The 20,000-nt window shown below is 41.2% G+C and overlaps 1 protein-coding gene across 25 annotated transcripts in view; it reads left to right on the top strand.

Annotated features, from left to right (window-relative positions):
* Positions 1–20,000, top strand: part of LOC123990888 (neurexin-3b-like) — a 572,598-nt gene that overhangs the window by 422,186 nt on the left and 130,412 nt on the right. For all 25 annotated transcript variants that reach the window (XR_006830728.1, XR_006830730.1, XR_006830729.1 and 22 more), the window contains one exon: positions 12,531–12,712. Coding sequence is in view for 22 of the 25 variants with exons in the window: in XM_046291875.1 (XP_046147831.1) it covers positions 12,531–12,712 (182 nt within the window). In the remaining 3 variants the exon portion in view is untranslated. The remainder of the gene's footprint in view (positions 1–12,530; positions 12,713–20,000) is intronic.

Raw genomic sequence — 20,000 nt, forward strand, 5'->3', positions numbered from 1 at the left:
TGGAGGTGGATAACACTGTCTCAGGCGCCGCTCCGGAACCTGGGGTGGCGCCGGAGAGGATGGCTGACGTTTTATGTGCTCCTAACCAACTGTGCTATTTTGTTAGGTTTTTTGCATTGTTTGTAACTTGTTTTAAAAAAAAAATATTTAGTACCTGCTGTGGCTGCTATCATCTCTCGTAACCGAAAATAACTTCGGGACATCAGAACAGCGATTAGTCACCTTGAACTGGAAGAAGCTTTTTCCTTTAACGAGTCCGACACGGAGGATATACTGTTTTCTCGGGAACAGAACCAAATCCCTGTCATTTGCGTGAAGAAAAGATGGCGAAAAAGTTGCCGGAGTTCAGGCTGCCCTCTGAGAATTCGTCCCGCCCTAACAGGCCCGCATTAACATCGACGGGGCTGTAGTGGAGCGGTTCAAGAGTTTCAAGTTCCTTGGTGTCCACATCACCAAAAACTATCATGGTCCAAACACACCAAGACAGTCGGGAAGAGGGCACGGCAACACCTTTCGCCCCTCAGGAGACGGAAAAGATTTGACATGTGTCCCCAGATCCTCAAAAAGTTCTACAGCTGCACCATCGAGAGCATCCTGACAGGTTGCATCACCACCTGGTATGGCAACTTCTCGGCCTCCGACCGTAAGGTGCTAAGGAGGGTAATGCATACGGCCCAGTACATCACTGGGGCCAAGCGTCCTGCTTGGGAGTCACTGAGATATGTTCTTCTTGCAATGGTATAATAATGGGAAACTGGGCATTTTTATACATGACCCTAAGCAAGATGGGAGGTTAATTGCTTAATTAACTCAGAAGGCACTTGCTTTCAATATACTTTGTATCCCTCATTTACTCAAGTGTTTCCTTTATTTTGGCAGTTACCTGTATGTATCGCTCAACGTCTTTATAAGTTGTTATTACAAGTCTGAGAGGGTTTTTCTGACCAGCCCCACCTTTCAGCTTTACAGCAAGCCAAGTGGCGGACTGACAATTTATTGTTTTTCAAATGAATTATTAGGCCATTTGTTAGGTTTTAAAGATGAGTTTACTCCCTCTGTAAAAAAATCCCAGATGTCTTTATACAATAATAATAAGTGTCTTTCACTGGTAGCTAGCCAACCATAATGACATTGGCAGAATAATTACTCTGTAATGGTGAAGATTACCGGGCAAAGGGTTAAGCTCAGACAATCAGACCGACAAGAAATTAGGGACCCTGCATAAAGAACTGACCATTTAACAAGTCTGAAGAAAGAAAACCTCTTTCTCTCTCGCTCTCGCTCTCTCTCTCTCTCGCTCTGTCTCTCTCTCACTGCACCCCTCTCTCTCCCCCCCAGTGTGAGTGGAGGCTTTTAGTTTAGTTAATTGTCTCTGTGTGAGTCTGTTTGAGCGAGGTCATCGTCTCAGACCCTGCAGACAAGTCATTAGTGCTCTGTTGCTGAGGCGAGGTGATGCAGCAGAATCATCATCACCATGGGAGCATCCTCACTGCGACCCAGTGCTGAGTTCTGCTGCTTTTGTTCAATTCTCTCTTAGGCCATGTTTACACAGGCTGTCCAATTTTGATATTTTGTCCAAATCAGATGAGCCTTTTTGCCAACAGTTGGGCAATCGATCAGAATCGGGCTGCCTATGTAAATCGGGCAGCCCCTATGACGTTCAGGGTTCATGTGCTCTGAACTCTGTTGCTTTTTGTCTGAGTTACGCTTTATGCTTCAATACCTTTGTAAGGACTCAATTTACTTTTTTTCCCTTCTTCATAGTACTCTTTTCAGGAAAAGTAATTCTGATTTGTGCTTGAAAAGAGTACTGGAAAGAGCTTCATCCCAGTTCAGATGTTGTAGGACAAAGTGTGAGAATTGTGCATCAGCCCATATACATAGATATCATGTTTGCATCTACCTGATCCCACCAGGAGTAGCTGGTGTAAGCCTTATCCCAGGGGTGTCAAACTCATTTCGCATCGTGGGCCACATACGGCCTAGGGAGATGTCAAGTGGGCCGGACCATTAAAATTATACCATACTCTGCTATAAATAACTAAAATATCATGTCTTTCCTTTGTTTTGGTGTAAAGAAGCACAAGAACATTAGGAAAATATTGAAATTTAATGAACTATCCTTTTACAAAACATTTCATGAAACACCTCATATTTCCTTAGACAAATGTGCAATTTACTTTTATCATTCACAAATATGCATTGCCACTGATCCCACTGATTGTACAAAGGCACAAAACTTTAATTGGTACTGAAAAATATAGTAATGCACTTTAAGATTAAATGAGACTAAATATGGCCAGTTGGGCCACGTCTGTGATGTCAGTGCTCTCGTCAATTGCCACGGAAAATGCAATAAATGACTTGACTCCCTGTTTCAATTGACTGTCTAAATCTGCCGATAGTTCCGAAATCCTCTCTGCTATAGTATTCCTCGTCAGGCTAATATTGGCAAAAGCTTGTCGCTTCTCGGGACATACAAGTTCAGCCGCCTTCATCATGCATCGTTTAACAAAGTCACCGTCGGAATACGGCTTCGATGCTAATGCTATTTCGCTAGCAATTAGGTAGCTGGCTTTTACCGCTGCTTCACTGACTTCTCGGCTCTGGATGAAAGTTGACTGCTTTTTTCAGACCCGCCAGCATCATGTTGTTTAATCTTATCTCTTCTCAGTTGTCCTTGCAAGCCGTATATTTTTCGCTGTGATGAGTCTCGTAGTGGCGTCGAATATTATATTCCTTCAATACATGAAACTTGTTGCAAACACACCAAGCACAAAGGTTTTCCGTGCATCTCTGTAAATAAATAGGACGTGGTCCATTTTTCTTTGAAAATTCTACACTCCTTATCTACTTTTCTCCGTTTGGATAACGACATTTTGGCTAATGAGGGTGTAGCGGAGAGGTAGAGACCAAGGTATTAACAACGTCGTAACAAGCAGCAGATGGCGCATTGATACCGTCTGCTGTTTTCAGTCTGTCTCAGTGATGCGGCTTGTCTTCTACTCTGATGGAAAGAGTGCGCCCCTTAGCGGATAATCCATAAAAATATTAATTCCATGTCTTTTATGCATTTTTTCCACTTTCAAATTATCCTGCGGGCCTGATCGAACCTCCTTGGGGGCCGGTTCCGGCCCGCGGGCCGTATGTTTGACACCCCTGCCTTATCCAATACTTCCACCTGATCCCACCTGGAGTAGCTGGTGTAAGCCTTATCCAATACTTCTACCTGATCCCACCTGGAGTAGCTGGTGTAAGCCTTATCCAATACTTCTACCTGATCCCACCTGGAGTAGCTGGTGTAAGCCTTATCCAATACTTCTACCTGATCCCACTTGGAGTAGCTGGTGTAAGCCTTATCCAATACTTCTACCTGATCCCACCTGGAGTAGCTGGTGTAAGCCTTATCCAATACTTCTACCTGATCCCACTTGGTGTAGCTGGTGTAAGCCTTATCCAATACTTCTACCTGATCCCACTTGGAGTAGCTGGTGTAAGCCTTATCCAATACTTCTACCTGATCCCACTTGGAGTAGCTGGTGTAAGCCTTATCCAATACTTCTACCTGATCCCACCTGGAGTAGCTGGTGTAAGCCTTATCCAATACTTTGGGAGAAATCACAGTTCATGATAATCCTATACAATACTATACAAAATAATTAGAGTTGAAGTCACCAGTAATATATATTAAAACATATTTTTTTTCAGAACATTCTAAAGGATCATGTTGTTTAAGTTCTTATTTCTCTAAAGATTCTGCAAATAATGTTGCTGAGATTTGGTTGAAATAGACTTGTCCACAATGCGACATGAACTGGCATAGAGAGTAGAAGGGAGGGGGAGGAGAGGAGAGGGGAGGGGAGAGGATAGGAGATGCATTAAAACCTGTGAAAGCCTTTCTGAATCTCCTGGAAACGTTCCATGAGTTGTGTAACTGTAATCCACCCAGTTTCCTCCATGCACTCTCTCATTGTCCATGGATATGAAATACATATCCATAAATATTCCCCATGCCACAGTCCTGTCATTCTGTTCTGCATGTAATTTACATTGCATAAAGCAACAGTCTACAGCTTTGGTTCTCAATCCTGGTCTTGGGGCCCCTCAGGGGTGAACGTTTTAGTTTTTGCCCTAGCACCACACAGCTGATTCAAATGAGCAACTCATCATCAGGCTTTGATGATTTGAATCAGCTGTGTGGTGCTAGGGCTGAAACAACAATCCCCAGAATCAGGATTGAGAACCACTGGCCTACATGTTACATGGACACACACTTGAGTAATCAGAAGTCTGCATGGTACTGCATTATGGATATTTTTGCAGTGGTAAGGGCCTTTTTATATGTGGGGTTTTGTGGGGTTTTGACAAGTCTGACTTCGCTCAGTCAATCAGAGCGTGTGTGTGTGTGTGTGTGTGTGTGTGTGTGTGTGTGTGTGTGTGTGTGTGTGTGTGTGTGTGTGTGTGTGTGTGTGTGTGTGTGTGTGTGTGTGTGTGTGTGTGTGTGTGTGTGTGTGTGTGTGTGTGTGTGCGTGCGTGCGTGTATGTGTGATTGAACACTGTCTCCATAATCTAAGCGAATCTCCTCAATGTGATAATTGGCTCCCTGGGGTGCTGTATCTTCTCTTCTCATCACCATCCACAGAAAAACACTGTGTCGTAACACAGACACACACACACACACAAACACACACAGATTTGATTCAACGACTGATCTGAAGCTGGCTGAACTCTTCTGGCAGGAAGGATGTTGCAGGGAAGACAAAGCAAGACCATATCCTGACTGACCCAGCTAGAGGTTAATATCTGTCTTAATGTCTCACAGTATACAGACTGACCTAGCTAGAGGTTAATATCTGTCTTAATGTCTCACAGTATACAGACTGACCTAGCTAGAGGTTAATATCTGTCTTAATGTCTCACAGTATACAGACTGACCTAGCTAGAGGTTAATATCTGTCTTAATGTCTCACAGTATACAGACTGACCTAGCTAGAGGTTAATATCTGTCTTAATGTCTCACAGTATACAGACTGACCTAGCTAGAGGTTAATATCTGTCTTAATGTCTCACAGTATACAGACTGACCTAGCTAGAGGTTAATATATGTCTTAATGTCTCACAGTATACAGACTGACATAGCTAGAGGTTAATATATGTCTTAATGTCTCACAGTATACAGACTGGCCTAGCTAGATGTTATTATCTGTCTTAATGTCTCACAGTATACAGACTGACCTAGCTAGATGTTTAATATCTGTCTTAATGTCTCACAGTATACAGACTGGCCTAGCTAGATGTTATTATCTGTCTTAATGTCTCACAGTATACAGACTGACCTAGCTAGAGGTTATTATCTGTCTTAATGTCTCACAGTATACAGACTGGCCTAGCTAGATGTTATTATCTGTCTTAATGTCTCACAGTATACAGACTGGCCTAGCTAGATGTTATTATCTGTCTTAATGTCTCACAGTATACAGACTGACCTAGCTAGAGGTTAATATATGTCTTAATGTCTCACAGTATACAGACTGATCTAGCTAGAGGTTAATATATGTCTTAATGTCTCACAGTATACAGACTGACCTAGCTAGAGGTTAATATCTGTCTTAATGTCTCACAGTATACAGACTGACCTAGCTAGAGGTTAATATCTGTCTTAATGTCTCACAGTATACAGACTGACCTAGCTAGAGGTTAATATCTGTCTTAATGTCTCACAGTATACAGACTGACCTAGCTAGAGGTTAATATCTGTCTTAATGTCTCACAGTATACAGACTGACCTAGCTAGAGGTTAATATCTGTCTTAATGTCTCACAGTATACAGACTGACCTAGCTAGAGGTTAATATCTGTCTTAATGTCTCACAGTATACAGACTGACCTAGCTAGAGGTTAATATATGTCTTAATGTCTCACAGTATACAGACTGACCTAGCTAGAGGTTAATATCTGTCTTAATGTCTCACAGTATACAGACTGACCTAGCTAGAGGTTAATATCTGTCTTAATGTCTCACAGTATACAGACTGACCTAGCTAGAGGTTAATATCTGTCTTAATGTCTCACAGTATACAGACTGATCTAGCTAGAGGTTAATATCTGTCTTAATGTCTCACAGTATACAGACTGACCTAGCTAGAGGTTAATATGTCTTAATGTCTCACAGTATACAGACTGACCTAGCTAGAGGTTATTATCTGTCTTAATGTCTCACAGTATACAGACTGACCTAGCTAGAGGTTAATATCTGTCTTAATGTCTCACAGTATACAGACTGGCCTAGCTAGAGGTTAATATCTGTCTTAATGTCTCACAGTATACAGACTGACCTAGCTAGAGGTTAATATCTGTCTTAATGTCTCACAGTATACAGACTGACCTAGTTCGGGGTTAATATCTGTCTTAATGTCTCACAGTATACAGACTGACCTAGCTAGAGGTTAATATCTGTCTTAATGTCTCACAGTATACAGACTGACCTAGCTAGAGGTTATTATCTGTCTTAATGTCTCACAGTATACAGACTGACCTAGCTAGAGGTTAATATCTGTCTTAATGTCTCACAGTATACAGACTGACCTAGCTAGAGGTTATTATCTGTCTTAATGTCTCACAGTATACAGACTGACCTAGCTAGAGGTTAATATCTGTCTTAATGTCTCACAGTATACAGACTGACCTAGCTAGAGGTTAATATCTGTCTTAATGTCTCACAGTATACAGACTGATCTAGCTAGAGGTTAATATGTCTTAATGTCTCACAGTATACAGACTGACCTAGCTAGAGGTTAATATATGTCTTAATGTCTCACAGTATACAGACTGACCTAGCTAGAGGTTATTATCTGTCTTAATGTCTCACAGTATACAGACTGGCCTAGCTAGATGTTAATATCTGTCTTAATGTCTCACAGTATACAGACTGGCCTAGCTAGAGGTTATTATCTGTCTTAATGTCTCACAGTATACAGACTGGCCTAGCTAGAGGTTAATATCTGTCTTAATGTCTCACAGTATACAGACTGACCTAGCTAGAGGTTAATGTCTGTCTTAATGTCTCACAGTATACAGACTGACCTAGTTCGGGGTTAATATCTGTCTTAATGTCTCACAGTATACAGACTGACCTAGCTAGAGGTTAATATCTGTCTTAATGTCTCACAGTATACAGACTGACCTAGTTCGGGGTTAATATCTGTCTTAATGTCTCACAGTATACAGACTGACCTAGCTAGAGGTTAATATCTGTCTTAATGTCTCACAGTATACAGACTGACCTAGCTAGAGGTTATTATCTGTCTTAATGTCTCACAGTATACAGACTGACCTAGCTAGAGGTTAATATCTGTCTTAATGTCTCACAGTATACAGACTGACCTAGCTAGAGGTTATTATCTGTCTTAATGTCTCACAGTATACAGACTGACCTAGCTAGAGGTTAATATCTGTCTTAATGTCTCACAGTATACAGACTGACCTAGCTAGAGGTTAATATCTGTCTTAATGTCTCACAGTATACAGACTGATCTAGCTAGAGGTTAATATGTCTTAATGTCTCACAGTATACAGACTGACCTAGCTAGAGGTTAATATATGTCTTAATGTCTCACAGTATACAGACTGACCTAGCTAGAGGTTATTATCTGTCTTAATGTCTCACAGTATACAGACTGGCCTAGCTAGATGTTAATATCTGTCTTAATGTCTCACAGTATACAGACTGGCCTAGCTAGAGGTTATTATCTGTCTTAATGTCTCACAGTATACAGACTGGCCTAGCTAGAGGTTAATATCTGTCTTAATGTCTCACAGTATACAGACTGACCTAGCTAGAGGTTAATGTCTGTCTTAATGTCTCACAGTATACAGACTGACCTAGTTCGGGGTTAATATCTGTCTTAATGTCTCACAGTATACAGACTGACCTAGCTAGAGGTTAATATCTGTCTTAATGTCTCACAGTATACAGACTGACCTAGCTAGAGGTTATTATCTGTCTTACATTTACATTTAAGTCATTTAGCAGACGCTCTTATCCAGAGCGACTTACAAATGTCTCACAGTATACAGACTGACCTAGCTAGAGGTTAATATCTGTCTTAATGTCTCACAGTATACAGACTGACCTAGCTAGAGGTTATTATCTGTCTTAATGTCTCACAGTATACAGACTGACCTAGCTAGAGGTTAATATCTGTCTTAATGTCTCACAGTATACAGACTGACCTAGCTAGAGGTTAATATCTGTCTTAATGTCTCACAGTATACAGACTGATCTAGCTAGAGGTTAAAATGTCTTAATGTCTCACAGTATACAGACTGACCTAGCTAGAGGTTAATATATGTCTTAATGTCTCACAGTATACAGACTGACCTAGCTAGAGGTTAATATATGTCTTAATGTCTCACAGTATACAGACTGGCCTAGCTAGATGTTATTATCTGTCTTAATGTCTCACAGTATACAGACTGACCTAGCTAGATGTTAATATCTGTCTTAATGTCTCACAGTATACAGACTGGCCTAGCTAGATGTTATTATCTGTCTTAATGTCTCACAGTATACAGACTGACCTAGCTAGAGGTTATTATCTGTCTTAATGTCTCACAGTATACAGACTGGCCTAGCTAGATGTTATTATCTGTCTTAATGTCTCACAGTATACAGACTGGCCTAGCTAGATGTTATTATCTGTCTTAATGTCTCACAGTATACAGACTGACCTAGCTAGAGGTTAATATCTGTCTTAATGTCTCACAGTATACAGACTGGCCTAGCTAGAGGTTAATATATGTCTTAATGGCTCACAGTATACAGTCATATGAACTATCTCACAGTATACAGTCATATTAACTATCTCACAGTATACAGTCATATGAACTATCTCACAGTATACAGTCATATTAACTATCTCACAGTATACAGTCATATGAACTATCTCACAGTATACAGTCATATTAACTATCTCCCAGTATACAGTCATATGAACTGTCTCAGAGTGTACATGAAAACAGAGCTAAAACTACAATATGAAGCACTGTCTTGGAGCTTAACAATGGTTACTCATATACAGTATGCAGAGCTATAGTACCAGTGGTTGTTAACCTTCTTCAGTACAAGAAAAGAACATGAGGATATTACTCTAGTTCAGTGATTCTCAAACTCGGTCCTTGGGCCCCCCTTCCGGGTGAACGTTTTGGTTTTTGCCCTAGCACTACACAGCTGATTCAAATAACCAACTCAACACCGAGCTTTGATTATTTGAATCAGCTGTGTAGCGCTAGGGCAAAAACCAAAACGTTCACCCGGTGAGGTGTGATCTGTAGGGCCGAACCTCAAACTGTGCCAGATTCTTCAGATCATATACAGACTAGGAGGAGGTCTAATACATGGTCCTCACACTGTTACCTGATGACTCCCATCGTGGCCCTCTATTCTCTCTCTCAGACTATTCTATCGGGGATACTATGGTGCATGTGCCTTTATGTGTCTTATCATGTGTTAGCCATTGTTGCGTGTCTTTGGAATTCATTGATGATGTATGCTGTGATATCCCAAATCGGGATTAATGAAGTAATACTCTACTCTCTCTCTCTCTCCCTCACTCTCTCTCACTCCCTCTCTATTCCTTCTCTTCTATTCTCTCTCTCTCTCTCGCTCTCTCTCCCTCTCTATTCCTTCTCTTCTATTCTCTCTCTCTCTCTCGCTCTCTCTCCCTCTCTATTCCTTCTCTTCTATTCTCTCTCTCTCTCTCTCTCTCTCTCTCTCTCTCTCTCTCTCTCTCTCTCTCTCTCTCCTCTCTATTTCTCTCCTCTTCTATTTCTCTTTCTCTCTCTCTCTCTCTCTCTCTCTCTCTCTCTCTCTCTCTCTCTCTCTCTCTCTCTCTCTCTCTCTCTCTCTCTCTCTCTCTCTCTCTCTCTCTCTCTCTCACACACTCACTCCCTCTCTATTCCTTATCTTCTATTCTCTCAATTCAATTCAAGGGCTTTATTGGCATGGGAAACATGTGTTAACATTGCCAAAGCAAGTGAGGTAGACAACATACAAAGTGAATATATAAAGTGAAAATCAACAAAAATTAACAGTAAACATTACACATACAGAAGTTTCAAAACAGTAAAGACATTACAAATGTCATATTATATATATATATATATACAATGTACAAATAGTTAAAGGACACAATATAAAATAAATAAGCATAAATATGGGTTGTATTTACAATGGTGTTTGTTCTTCACTGGTTGCCCTTTCCTTGTGGCAACAGGTCACAAATCTTGCTGCTGTGATGGCACACTGTGGAATTTCACCCAGTAGATATGGGAGTTTTTCAAAATTGGATTTGTTTTCGAATTCTTTGTGGATCTGTGTAATCTGGGGGAAATATGTGTCTCTAATATGGTCATACATTGGACAGGAGGTTAGGAAGTGCAGCTCAGTTTCCACCTCATTTTCTGGGCAGTGTGCACATAGCCTGTCTTCTCTTGAGAGCCATGTCTCCCTACGGCGGGCTTTCTCAATAGCAAGGCTATGCTCACTGAGTCTGTACATAGTCAAAGATTTCCTTAAGTTTGGGTTAGTCACAGTGGTCAGGTATTCTGCCGCTGTGTACTCTCTGTTTAGGGCCAAATAGCATTCTAGTTTTCTCTGTGTTTTTGTTACTTCTTTCCAATGTGTCAAGTAATTATCTTTTTGTTTTCTCATGATTTGGTTGGGTCTAATTGTGCTGCTGTCCTGGGGCTCTGTGGGGTGTGTTTGTGTTTGTAAACAGAGTACCAGAACCAGCTTGCTTAGGGGGCTCTTCTCCAGGTTCATCACTCTGTAGGTGATGGCTTTGTTATGGAAGGTTTGGGAATCGCCTCCTTTTAGGTGGTTGTAGAATTTAACGGCTGTTTTCAGGATTTTGATAATTAGTGGGTATCAGCCTAATTCTGCTCTGCATGCATTATTTGGTCTCAATTTGGTGTTTGTCCCATTTTGTGAAATCTTGGTTGGTGAGCGGACCCCAGACCTCACAACCATAAAGGGTAATGGGCTCTTTGACTGATTCAAGTATTTTTTGCCAGATCCTAAGTGGTATGTTGAATTTTATGTTCCTTTTGATGGCATAGAATGCCCTTCTTGCCTTGTCTCTCAGATCTTTCACAGCTTTGTGGAAGTTACCTGTGGCGCTGATGTTTAAGCCAAGGTATGTATAGTATTTTGTGTGCTCTAGGGCAACAGTGTCTAGATGGAATTTGTATTTGTGGTCCTGGCGACTGGACCTTTTTTGGAACACCATTATTTTGGTCTTATAGAGATGTACTGTTATTCTCTCTCTACCCCCTCTTTATTCTCTCTCTCTCTCTCTCTCTCTCTCTCTCTCTCTCTCTCTCTCTCTCTCTCTCTCTCTCTCTCTCTCTCTCTCTCTCTCTCTCTCTCTCTCTCTCTCTCTCTCTCTCTCTCTCTCTCTCTGTGTTTTCTGTTTAAGGGAAGAGTTGGCTAGACAGCCACCCAGATAAACCATAAATATGTTGGAGGTGAAGGACCGAGAGTTGGAACAATGAATGAATACACTGATGGAGAGATGGGGAGGAAGGGCATGCTCTATTGCACTTCACTAGCAATTTCTCCCCTCTAGGTCTGGCCTACCGTCTGCACGTCTGCCACTGTAGTGGTGGTGTGGCATGGCCTAAGTCTAAGTGGGTTTCAGACAACCGCACTCACACACACACATATATAAACACATAAATACAGCCTCAATTCCCAGTTTGATAGAAGAGCTATTTTGGAGCCAAGTTGGATCCAAACGGTGGTGTTAATCAAACTGTGCCTATATATAGGACGGGGTATCTCCAACTTATACCCTGATCTGTTAGGCCACAGTCCCAGAGTCCCCTTTTTTATTGCTCTGCATTTGTTAACTTAAACTCGAGGAATTTTTTTTTTTCCAATGCCGGCCTTTGTTCTTAGGTTGCAGTCTTATGTTTAATACATGAGGATTGGAAGACTTATCCATTTTGGACTGCTGTGCCTGTTATTCCCAGGCAGTGTCTATATTTAAGAGCTACTATAGGCCAAATATGAACCCTGGGAGCTGAAGTCTTCGACCTCAGGTGGAAGTCTTTCTGAATACGATTAGAATTTACTTGGAGGAATTTGCCTTTACACCATTGGCTATGTGGTTCGGGGAGGATTTGGTTTTTGCAGCGTTTATCCGAAACAAGGTGCATCTAGTTTGGAGGAGACATTAGAAAAAGTTGTTGTGTTCAAGTTTAACTCGGTGACCTCACCGTCCTTGGTGTGTAGTTATAGGCCAGTCCATTAAGCTTGCACCTTGTATTCATGAATCTAATTCATTCTCCAACCTTCTCTTTCTCTGCCTTTCTCTGCCTTTCTCTACCTCTCTCTCTCTCTCTCTCTCCCCATTTCTCCCTCCATGTTTCCTTATCTGTGTTTTGCAGAGCACACATTTCCGTTGCATATTCATGTACATTGGACAATAAAGTAATCTTCCTCCATCTTCTTCTTCTCTCCCTCTGCAGCTGGTACCACCTATATCTTCGGTAAGGGCGGGGGTCTGATCACGTACACGTGGCCTAACAACGAGAGGCCCAGCACACGTACCGATCGCCTGGCTGTGGGCTTCAGCACCACCATCAAGGACGGCATCCTGGTCCGCATCGACAGCGCGCCGCGACTCGGTGACTACATCATGCTACACATCGTAAGTCCAGTTTCAGTCTTGCCGCTGTCCCTACTGTTATCATGACATGGTGTCCCCAAGACAGGGCCACAGTACAGTACTGGAACTATATCATACTACACATCGTAAGTCACCTTTTTAATCTACTGCTAGCCTGCATGGTGTCCCCAAGTCTTTTTCTCAAGGGCACCAGTGTAGTCTACACTGTGTCTCCTGTCTTACCCTGGACAGGGAGACTACATCTAGCCCCACATTGTAAGGCCTCTTTAGTTCTATGGTTCTCAGTGTATTTACAGGGATTCCATACAGTAGCAGATACAGTCATTAGTTAAAGCGCTACACACCTGATTCTACTAATTCATGGCTTGATCAAGATTGATTATTTGAATCAGGTGTGTAGTGCTATAGGGCAACATTGTAACCTGTCCACGCCTTCATGTCCCCAGGACCAGGACTAAGGAACACTGTTCTAAACAATGACCTGAAGTTGAAGCAAATTGTAACGGGGGGGGGAGGCTATCCATAATAGATATCACAGTATGTTCCCCTCCCTTGTTTCTCCCTTGTTTTCTAACTTTATATGTCACACAATCCTCTCAGAACAACTTTCTCTCTAAACAACGCCGTGAATCTAAACTCTAAGGCATGAATAGTTGATAAGCCATGTCTGTGTGATGCATGTGGAGAACACGATCACTGTGCCTGGAAACCCTGTGTGAATCAGCAACATTAATATGTTATGACGAGGACCGTGGTGGTCATGAAATTTTGTCAGCCGGTGATTGTCAGGCAAATAGCTGCCGGTCTCATGATAATTGACCGTTAATTAACATAAACACATTTAGCATCTCCTGGCTTCCACGCATTGCCTACAAGCCACTGATGCAGACCTTTGGAACATCTACATTGTAAAAAGTCGAATAAATCACTGTAATATAGTCTACACCATCACAATGAATCCATGATTTATTTTAGACAGGTCTAAAGAAACATGATATGAAGAAAATGTAGTCTATTTCAGAAGAACAGAATAGCATACTCTGAGTTGTTCTTATGTGAGGCTCTGATCTGGCTATGCCATATGGCTGTGGACTACACTTGTTCATTTAGCAGACCAGATTTGCTTAGAATTCTGTGACATTATTTTATATTATTTTATAGTATGAAGAATGCGATTGAACATAGGTGAATTAAAATATAATATATATTTTCTCCAAACGTTTAGTCAGCCAACCAGATGAGTAGGCCTAACAAACAGCAAAAGCACTGGCCAATGTCAATCTACTATCCCCCATGGTACAAATGTTGACCTATTCTATTCTGTGTGAGAAATAAACATTCCAAACATAGTCTGGGACAGTTGTGGGATGCGATCGATCCCAAATGAATACAACCACTAGCATAAAACAAACCTGTTTTAAGCAGTGAGCCTGATGCAACAGATCAAAATGCTTAGCTTAAAATGTTGATAAACTATTAAGCTATTTTTTCACATTATAGGCGCAGCAATTTGCACATGGTAGTAGGTTATAAGTGTGTATGTTCCATTAGCAGGAAAACCCATTCTCAAAAGTGACCGCAAATATGAGTATGCGTGTAATGCTTTTATTAGAAAGATGCAAAAATGTGTATTGTGAAAATGATCTCCCCCAAACTCTAAACTCACTCGCTGCGTATGTGTGCCAGTTAGGTTCTACACCCATTGTAACGCGGATTAATCGGCTTAATTTAAAGAAGTTATTTTGCCACTTTTAGTTATGATTACACAACTTATCAAAATATACAGTGCATTCGGGAAGTATTTAGACCCCTTGACTGTTTCCACATTTTATTACATTACAACCTTATTCTAAAATTGATTAGATTTTTTTAAATCCCCATCAATCTACACACAATACCCCATAAGGACAAAGCATGTCAGAGCAAAAACCAAGCTCTGAGGTCGAAGGAATTATCTGTAGTGCCCCGAGACGTGATTATATTGAGGCACAGATCTGGGGAAGGGTACTAAATAATTTCTGCTGCATTTAAGGTCCCCAATAATACAGTGGCCTCCATCACTCTTAAATGGAAGAAGTTTGGAACCACCAAGACTCTTCCTAGAGCTGGCCACCCGGCCAAACTGAGCAATCGGGAGAAGGGCCTTGGTCAGGGAGGTGACCAAGAACCCGATGGTCACTCTGACAGAGCTCCAGACTTACTCTATGGAGATGGGAAAACTTTCCAGAAGGACAACCATCTCTGCAGCACTCCACCAATCAGGCCTTTATGGTAGAGTGGTCAGATGGAAGCCACTCCTCAGTAAAAGGCACATGACAGCCTGCTTGGAGTTTGCCAAAAGCCACCTAAAGACTTTCAGACCATGAAACCAAGATTCAACTCTTTGGCCTGATATGCCAAGTGTCACGCCTGGAGGAAACCTGGCACCATCCCTATGGTGAAGCATGGTGGCGGCATCAATTTTAGAAGAAGGATGTAAACTAACAAAATTTTGAAGAAGTCAAGGGGTCTGTACACTTTACAAATGCACTGTATAGGTCTATGGGCTAGGCTACATGAGATGTGCAACTATGATTTGAAAAAGTCAATAAAAAGCATGCGTTGTTTCTTGCCTTAAGATGGACAACATTACGTGATAATATATCATTCACATGTGATAGGCTAATATTGTCACCCATCACACTATTTTTGATTGAATCTCGTCTTTACATATACTAAATAATATATGTATGAAATTTGTTTTGATTTAGAATGGACCATTACCACCAACTGTATTGAAACAGAGGCAATGGAAAAAGTACATGTATGTAATACATAATGTATGCATTTAAATAGCAAATGGAGGACACTTTTCCCATGGTTCATTTTCATGCCAGGCAGGTAGGCTGTACTCCTGTTGTAAAGAGAAGCAATGTGCTTAATATTAGGAAAGTTGAAAAATAAATAGAGTAGGCCTTGCCGATAGAAAGCTGATGGGCTCCTCCTCTCCTCGTGCAATTGCACAGCCTATAGAAATGTTGCGCAATATGAGCTCATGGGCTCTCATGAAGTGTTTGATTAGATTTTAAATTACATTTGCTTTGATTTCGGACTGATTAGCGTGACAATAGTGCTGAGAGTGCTGAGTACCAGGCAGAGTACCAGGCAGTGCTGAGCACCAGGCAGTTAGCAAGTTTGGTAGGATACTAATGACCATCAGCAGCATCAGAGCTTGGAGAAGCCTAATTACCATGACAAAGCAGTCACTTGGAATTTGACTGCCATCATGAGTCATGACCGCCGGTGTGGCGGTAATATGTTCACCGGAACAGACCTATTCAATATCCCTTGTTTTTGTTGTTGTGGTTGACTTATTGACATAATAGTCAACAAAGATGGCCACCGACTATAGCGATGCCAAACGTATTTATTGGAAAAGTGCCATGTGCTGATGGGGTGTGAAAGTAGGGATGTTGAGGAGAGAGTCAGAGAGGGATACAATTACACCAACAGATTGAGAGTCTTTCTCTCCTCAAAGACTCCCCTCGTCTCTGGAGTGTGTTGCAATGTGCTGCTGGATGTACGCTGCTCCAACCTCACCATCTGGTCACACAACATGAAGGCCAAGTAGTGTTTTTATATAGCTGCTTTACAGTCTAGAGGAATGTCTGTGTGTGTGTGTGTGTGTGTGTGTGTGTGTGTGTGTGTGTGTGTGTGTGTGTGTGTGTGTGTGTGTGTGTGTGTGTGTGTGTGTGTGTGTGTGTGTGTGTGTGTGTGTGTGTGTGTGTGTGTGTGTGTGTGTGTGTGTGTGTGTGTGTGTGTGTGTGTGTGTGTGTGTGTGTGTGTGTGTGTGTGTGAGGGAAAGAGATAGGAAAATGCCGCTCCTCATTTTAACTGGCTTCGTAATTGCAGAAACCTCGATAGGAAGGAAATCAAATGCATTTTTAATCCTATTCTTTCTATCTCAGAGCTGAGCGGCACTTTCCAGCCAAGCTTCATATCAGTTGTAATTCGTCTCCAACTCGTTAGAAATACATTTCTTCATTCCCGTAGTCTCACAAAGCAAAAGGCTAATTCATTTATCATTAGAATACCATGTATAGTCACAGTACATGCTCAAGTTTAACACTGGTCAGTACTTACAGTTATGTTTCTGGTCGTTGTTTTAAAATACTGTTTATTCTCCGTAACCTACCTGGCTTCTAAATAATCGTTAACATTAGAGCCGCCAGTGACATCTTTTAGAATTTCAATATCACATATTTAGCTCCTCAACCGTAGCCCTTAGATAAAGACTAATGGACAGTCGAAGACCTCCTCTACACAATACCGCCGATGAACAGAACATCATCGAGCCCAGTTCAAATCTATTACAGTGCAGATAATGATTCAAAGTGACAGATGTCAACCCATCCTGTGTTGTTACCCCCTGAATCAGGCAGAAACGGTTAAAAGGATTACATAGCGACTGCACTGAAGACTTGTCTAACCAAAGGTCTTATCACAGACATTCATCCCCTCAGGGATCACTTAGCCTTTAGGATCATTAGCAACTGGATGTGTTAGGATTAGCTAGCTACCGTTGCTAAGACGTCGCTGAAATGGCTTACAGGGACTGCTCTTTGGAACTGATATGTTTCTAATGAGACAGAAGAATGGAATTGGAGAAGTATGGAGAACCGAGAACTGGCGTCATCTGGTTTTTAAGTCATTCAAACTATTCATTGCATCGCTGATTTCCGTAAACCCTCTATTCTTTAAAGCATCTCTTAGTATTATGCCTTCATATGATGCAAAAACATATGAAAAGTTTGACTAGTGGGTACCATAGAAAAAATAAATAAATATCCCATTCAGGTCATTCTAGTCATTCTATTTCTATGGTTTTGTACTAGCAACTAGGACTGTTACGGTGACCGTATTACCACCACACCGGCGGTCACGAGTCATGACCGCAGTCACGGTAAATAGGCTTCTTCAAGCTCTGATGCTGCTGATGGTCATTAGTGGCCTACCAAACGTGCTAACTGCCTGGTACTCAGCACTGCCTGGTACTCAGCACTGCCTGGTACTCAGCACTGCCTGGTACTCAGCACTGCCTGGTACTCAGCACTGCCTGGTACTCAGCACTGCCTGGTGCTCACTACTGCCCCTCTCTGACATCAATGCAAATGTACTCGGGGAAAAAAACGAATCAAACACTTCATGAGAGCCCCTGAGCCATGGTCCTTTGAGCTCATCAGCATGGCAAATGTGGGTTCGATCCCCGGGAAACGTAGAATGTATGCAACATGACTGTCATGCTTTGGAGCTGCTAAATGGCATATATTATTATTATTATATATTATGTTGTGCAACATTTCTATAGGCTATGCAACTGCATGAGAAAACAGCTTTCTATAGGCTGGGTCAACTATAATTATTTTTCAACTTTCCTAATATTAAGCACATTGCTTCGCTTTTCAACAGGTGTATAGCCTACCTGGCTGGCATGAAAATGAACCATGGGAAAAACGTCCTCCATTTGCTATTTAAGTGAAGTGCATGTCTTTTTAAAAAATCTGCCCCTGTTCCGAGACAGGTGTATGATAATGGTCCATTCTAAATCCAAACTAATTTCTCACATATATTATTTAGTATATGTAAAGATGAGACTAAATTAAGAATAGTCTGATTGGTGACAATATTAGCCTATCACTTGTGAATGATGCCCAGTGTGTTGCAGTATAAGGCAAGAAACAGAGTATGCCTTTTTTTTGCAACTTTTTCAAATCATAGTCCCACACCTCATGTAGCCTAGCCCATAGACCTATATGTTTTAATAAGGTTTGTAACACACCTCATGTAGCCTAGCCCATAGACCTATATGTTTTCATAAGGTTAGTATCACACCTCATGTAGCCTAGCCCATAGACCTATATGTTTTAATAAGGTTAGTATCACACCTCATGTAGCCTAGCCCATAGACCTATATGTTTTAATAAGGTTAGTATCACACCTCATGTAGCCCATAGACCTATATGTTTTAATAAGGTTAGTATCACACCTCATGTAGCCTAGCCCATAGACCTATATGTTTTAATAAGGTTAGTATCACACCTCATGTAGCCTAGCCCATAGACCTATATGTTTTAATAAGGTTTGTATCACACCTCATGTAGCCTATATGTTTTAAGCCCATAGACCTATATGTTTTAATAAGGTTAGTATCATCACACCTCATGTAGCCTAGCCCATAGACCTATATGTTTTAATAAGGTTTGTATCACACCTCTAGCCCATATGTGCCCATTTTAATAAGGTTTGTATCACACCTCATGTAGCCTAGCCCATAGACCTATATGTTTTAATAAGGTTAGTATCACACCTCATGTAGCCTAGCCCATAGACCTATATGTTTTAATAAGGTTTGTATCACACCTCATGTAGCCTAGCCCATAGACCTATGTTTTATGTTTTTTAATAGACCTATATGTTTTAATTAGTATATCACACCTCATGTAGCCTAGCCCATAGACCTATATGTTTTAATAAGGTTAGTATCACACCTCATGTAGCCTAGCCCATAGACCTATATGTTTTAATAAGGTTAGTATCACACCTCATGTAGCCTAGCCCATAGACCTATATGTTTTAATAAGGTTTGTATCACACCTCATGTAGCCTAGCCCATAGACCTATATGTTTTAATAAGGTTAGTATATCACACCTCATGTAGCCTAGCCCATAGACCTATATGTTTTAATAAGGTTAGTATCACACCTCATGTAGCCTAGCCCATAGACCTATATGTTGACAAGGTTTTGTATTGCAACTAAAGTGACCAAATAACTTCTTAAAATGAAGAACATTAAGCTGCTTTACAGACCGGTGTAGAGCCTAACTGGCATGCATACGCAGCGCGTGACTGTCAAGTTTGGGGAAGAACATTTTCACCATAAAAATGCACCTTTATAATAAAGCATCACATGCATAATCACATTTGTGGTCACTTTTGAGAATGGAACATTCACACCTATAGACTACAGCCGTGTGTGCATTGCTGCCCTTATAGTGTGAAGAAATTGCCTGATGGTTTATCAACATTTTAAGGTAAACTATCTGATCAGTTGCATCAGCCTCATTGATCCTCAGCCTCAAAAAGGGGTTTTGATGCTAGTGGTTGTATTCATTTGGGATATATTGCATCCCACAACTGTCACAGACTATGTTTGGAATATACAGTACATTTCTCACACAGAATAGAATAGGTCAACTTTTGTACTATGGGGGAATGTAGATTGACATAGGCCAGTGTTTTTGCTGTTGGTTAGGCTTACTCATCTAATTG

The sequence above is a fragment of the Oncorhynchus gorbuscha genome, linkage group LG12 (genome assembly GCF_021184085.1).
Source record: "Oncorhynchus gorbuscha isolate QuinsamMale2020 ecotype Even-year linkage group LG12, OgorEven_v1.0, whole genome shotgun sequence".
Taxonomy (NCBI): Eukaryota; Metazoa; Chordata; class Actinopteri; order Salmoniformes; family Salmonidae; genus Oncorhynchus; species Oncorhynchus gorbuscha.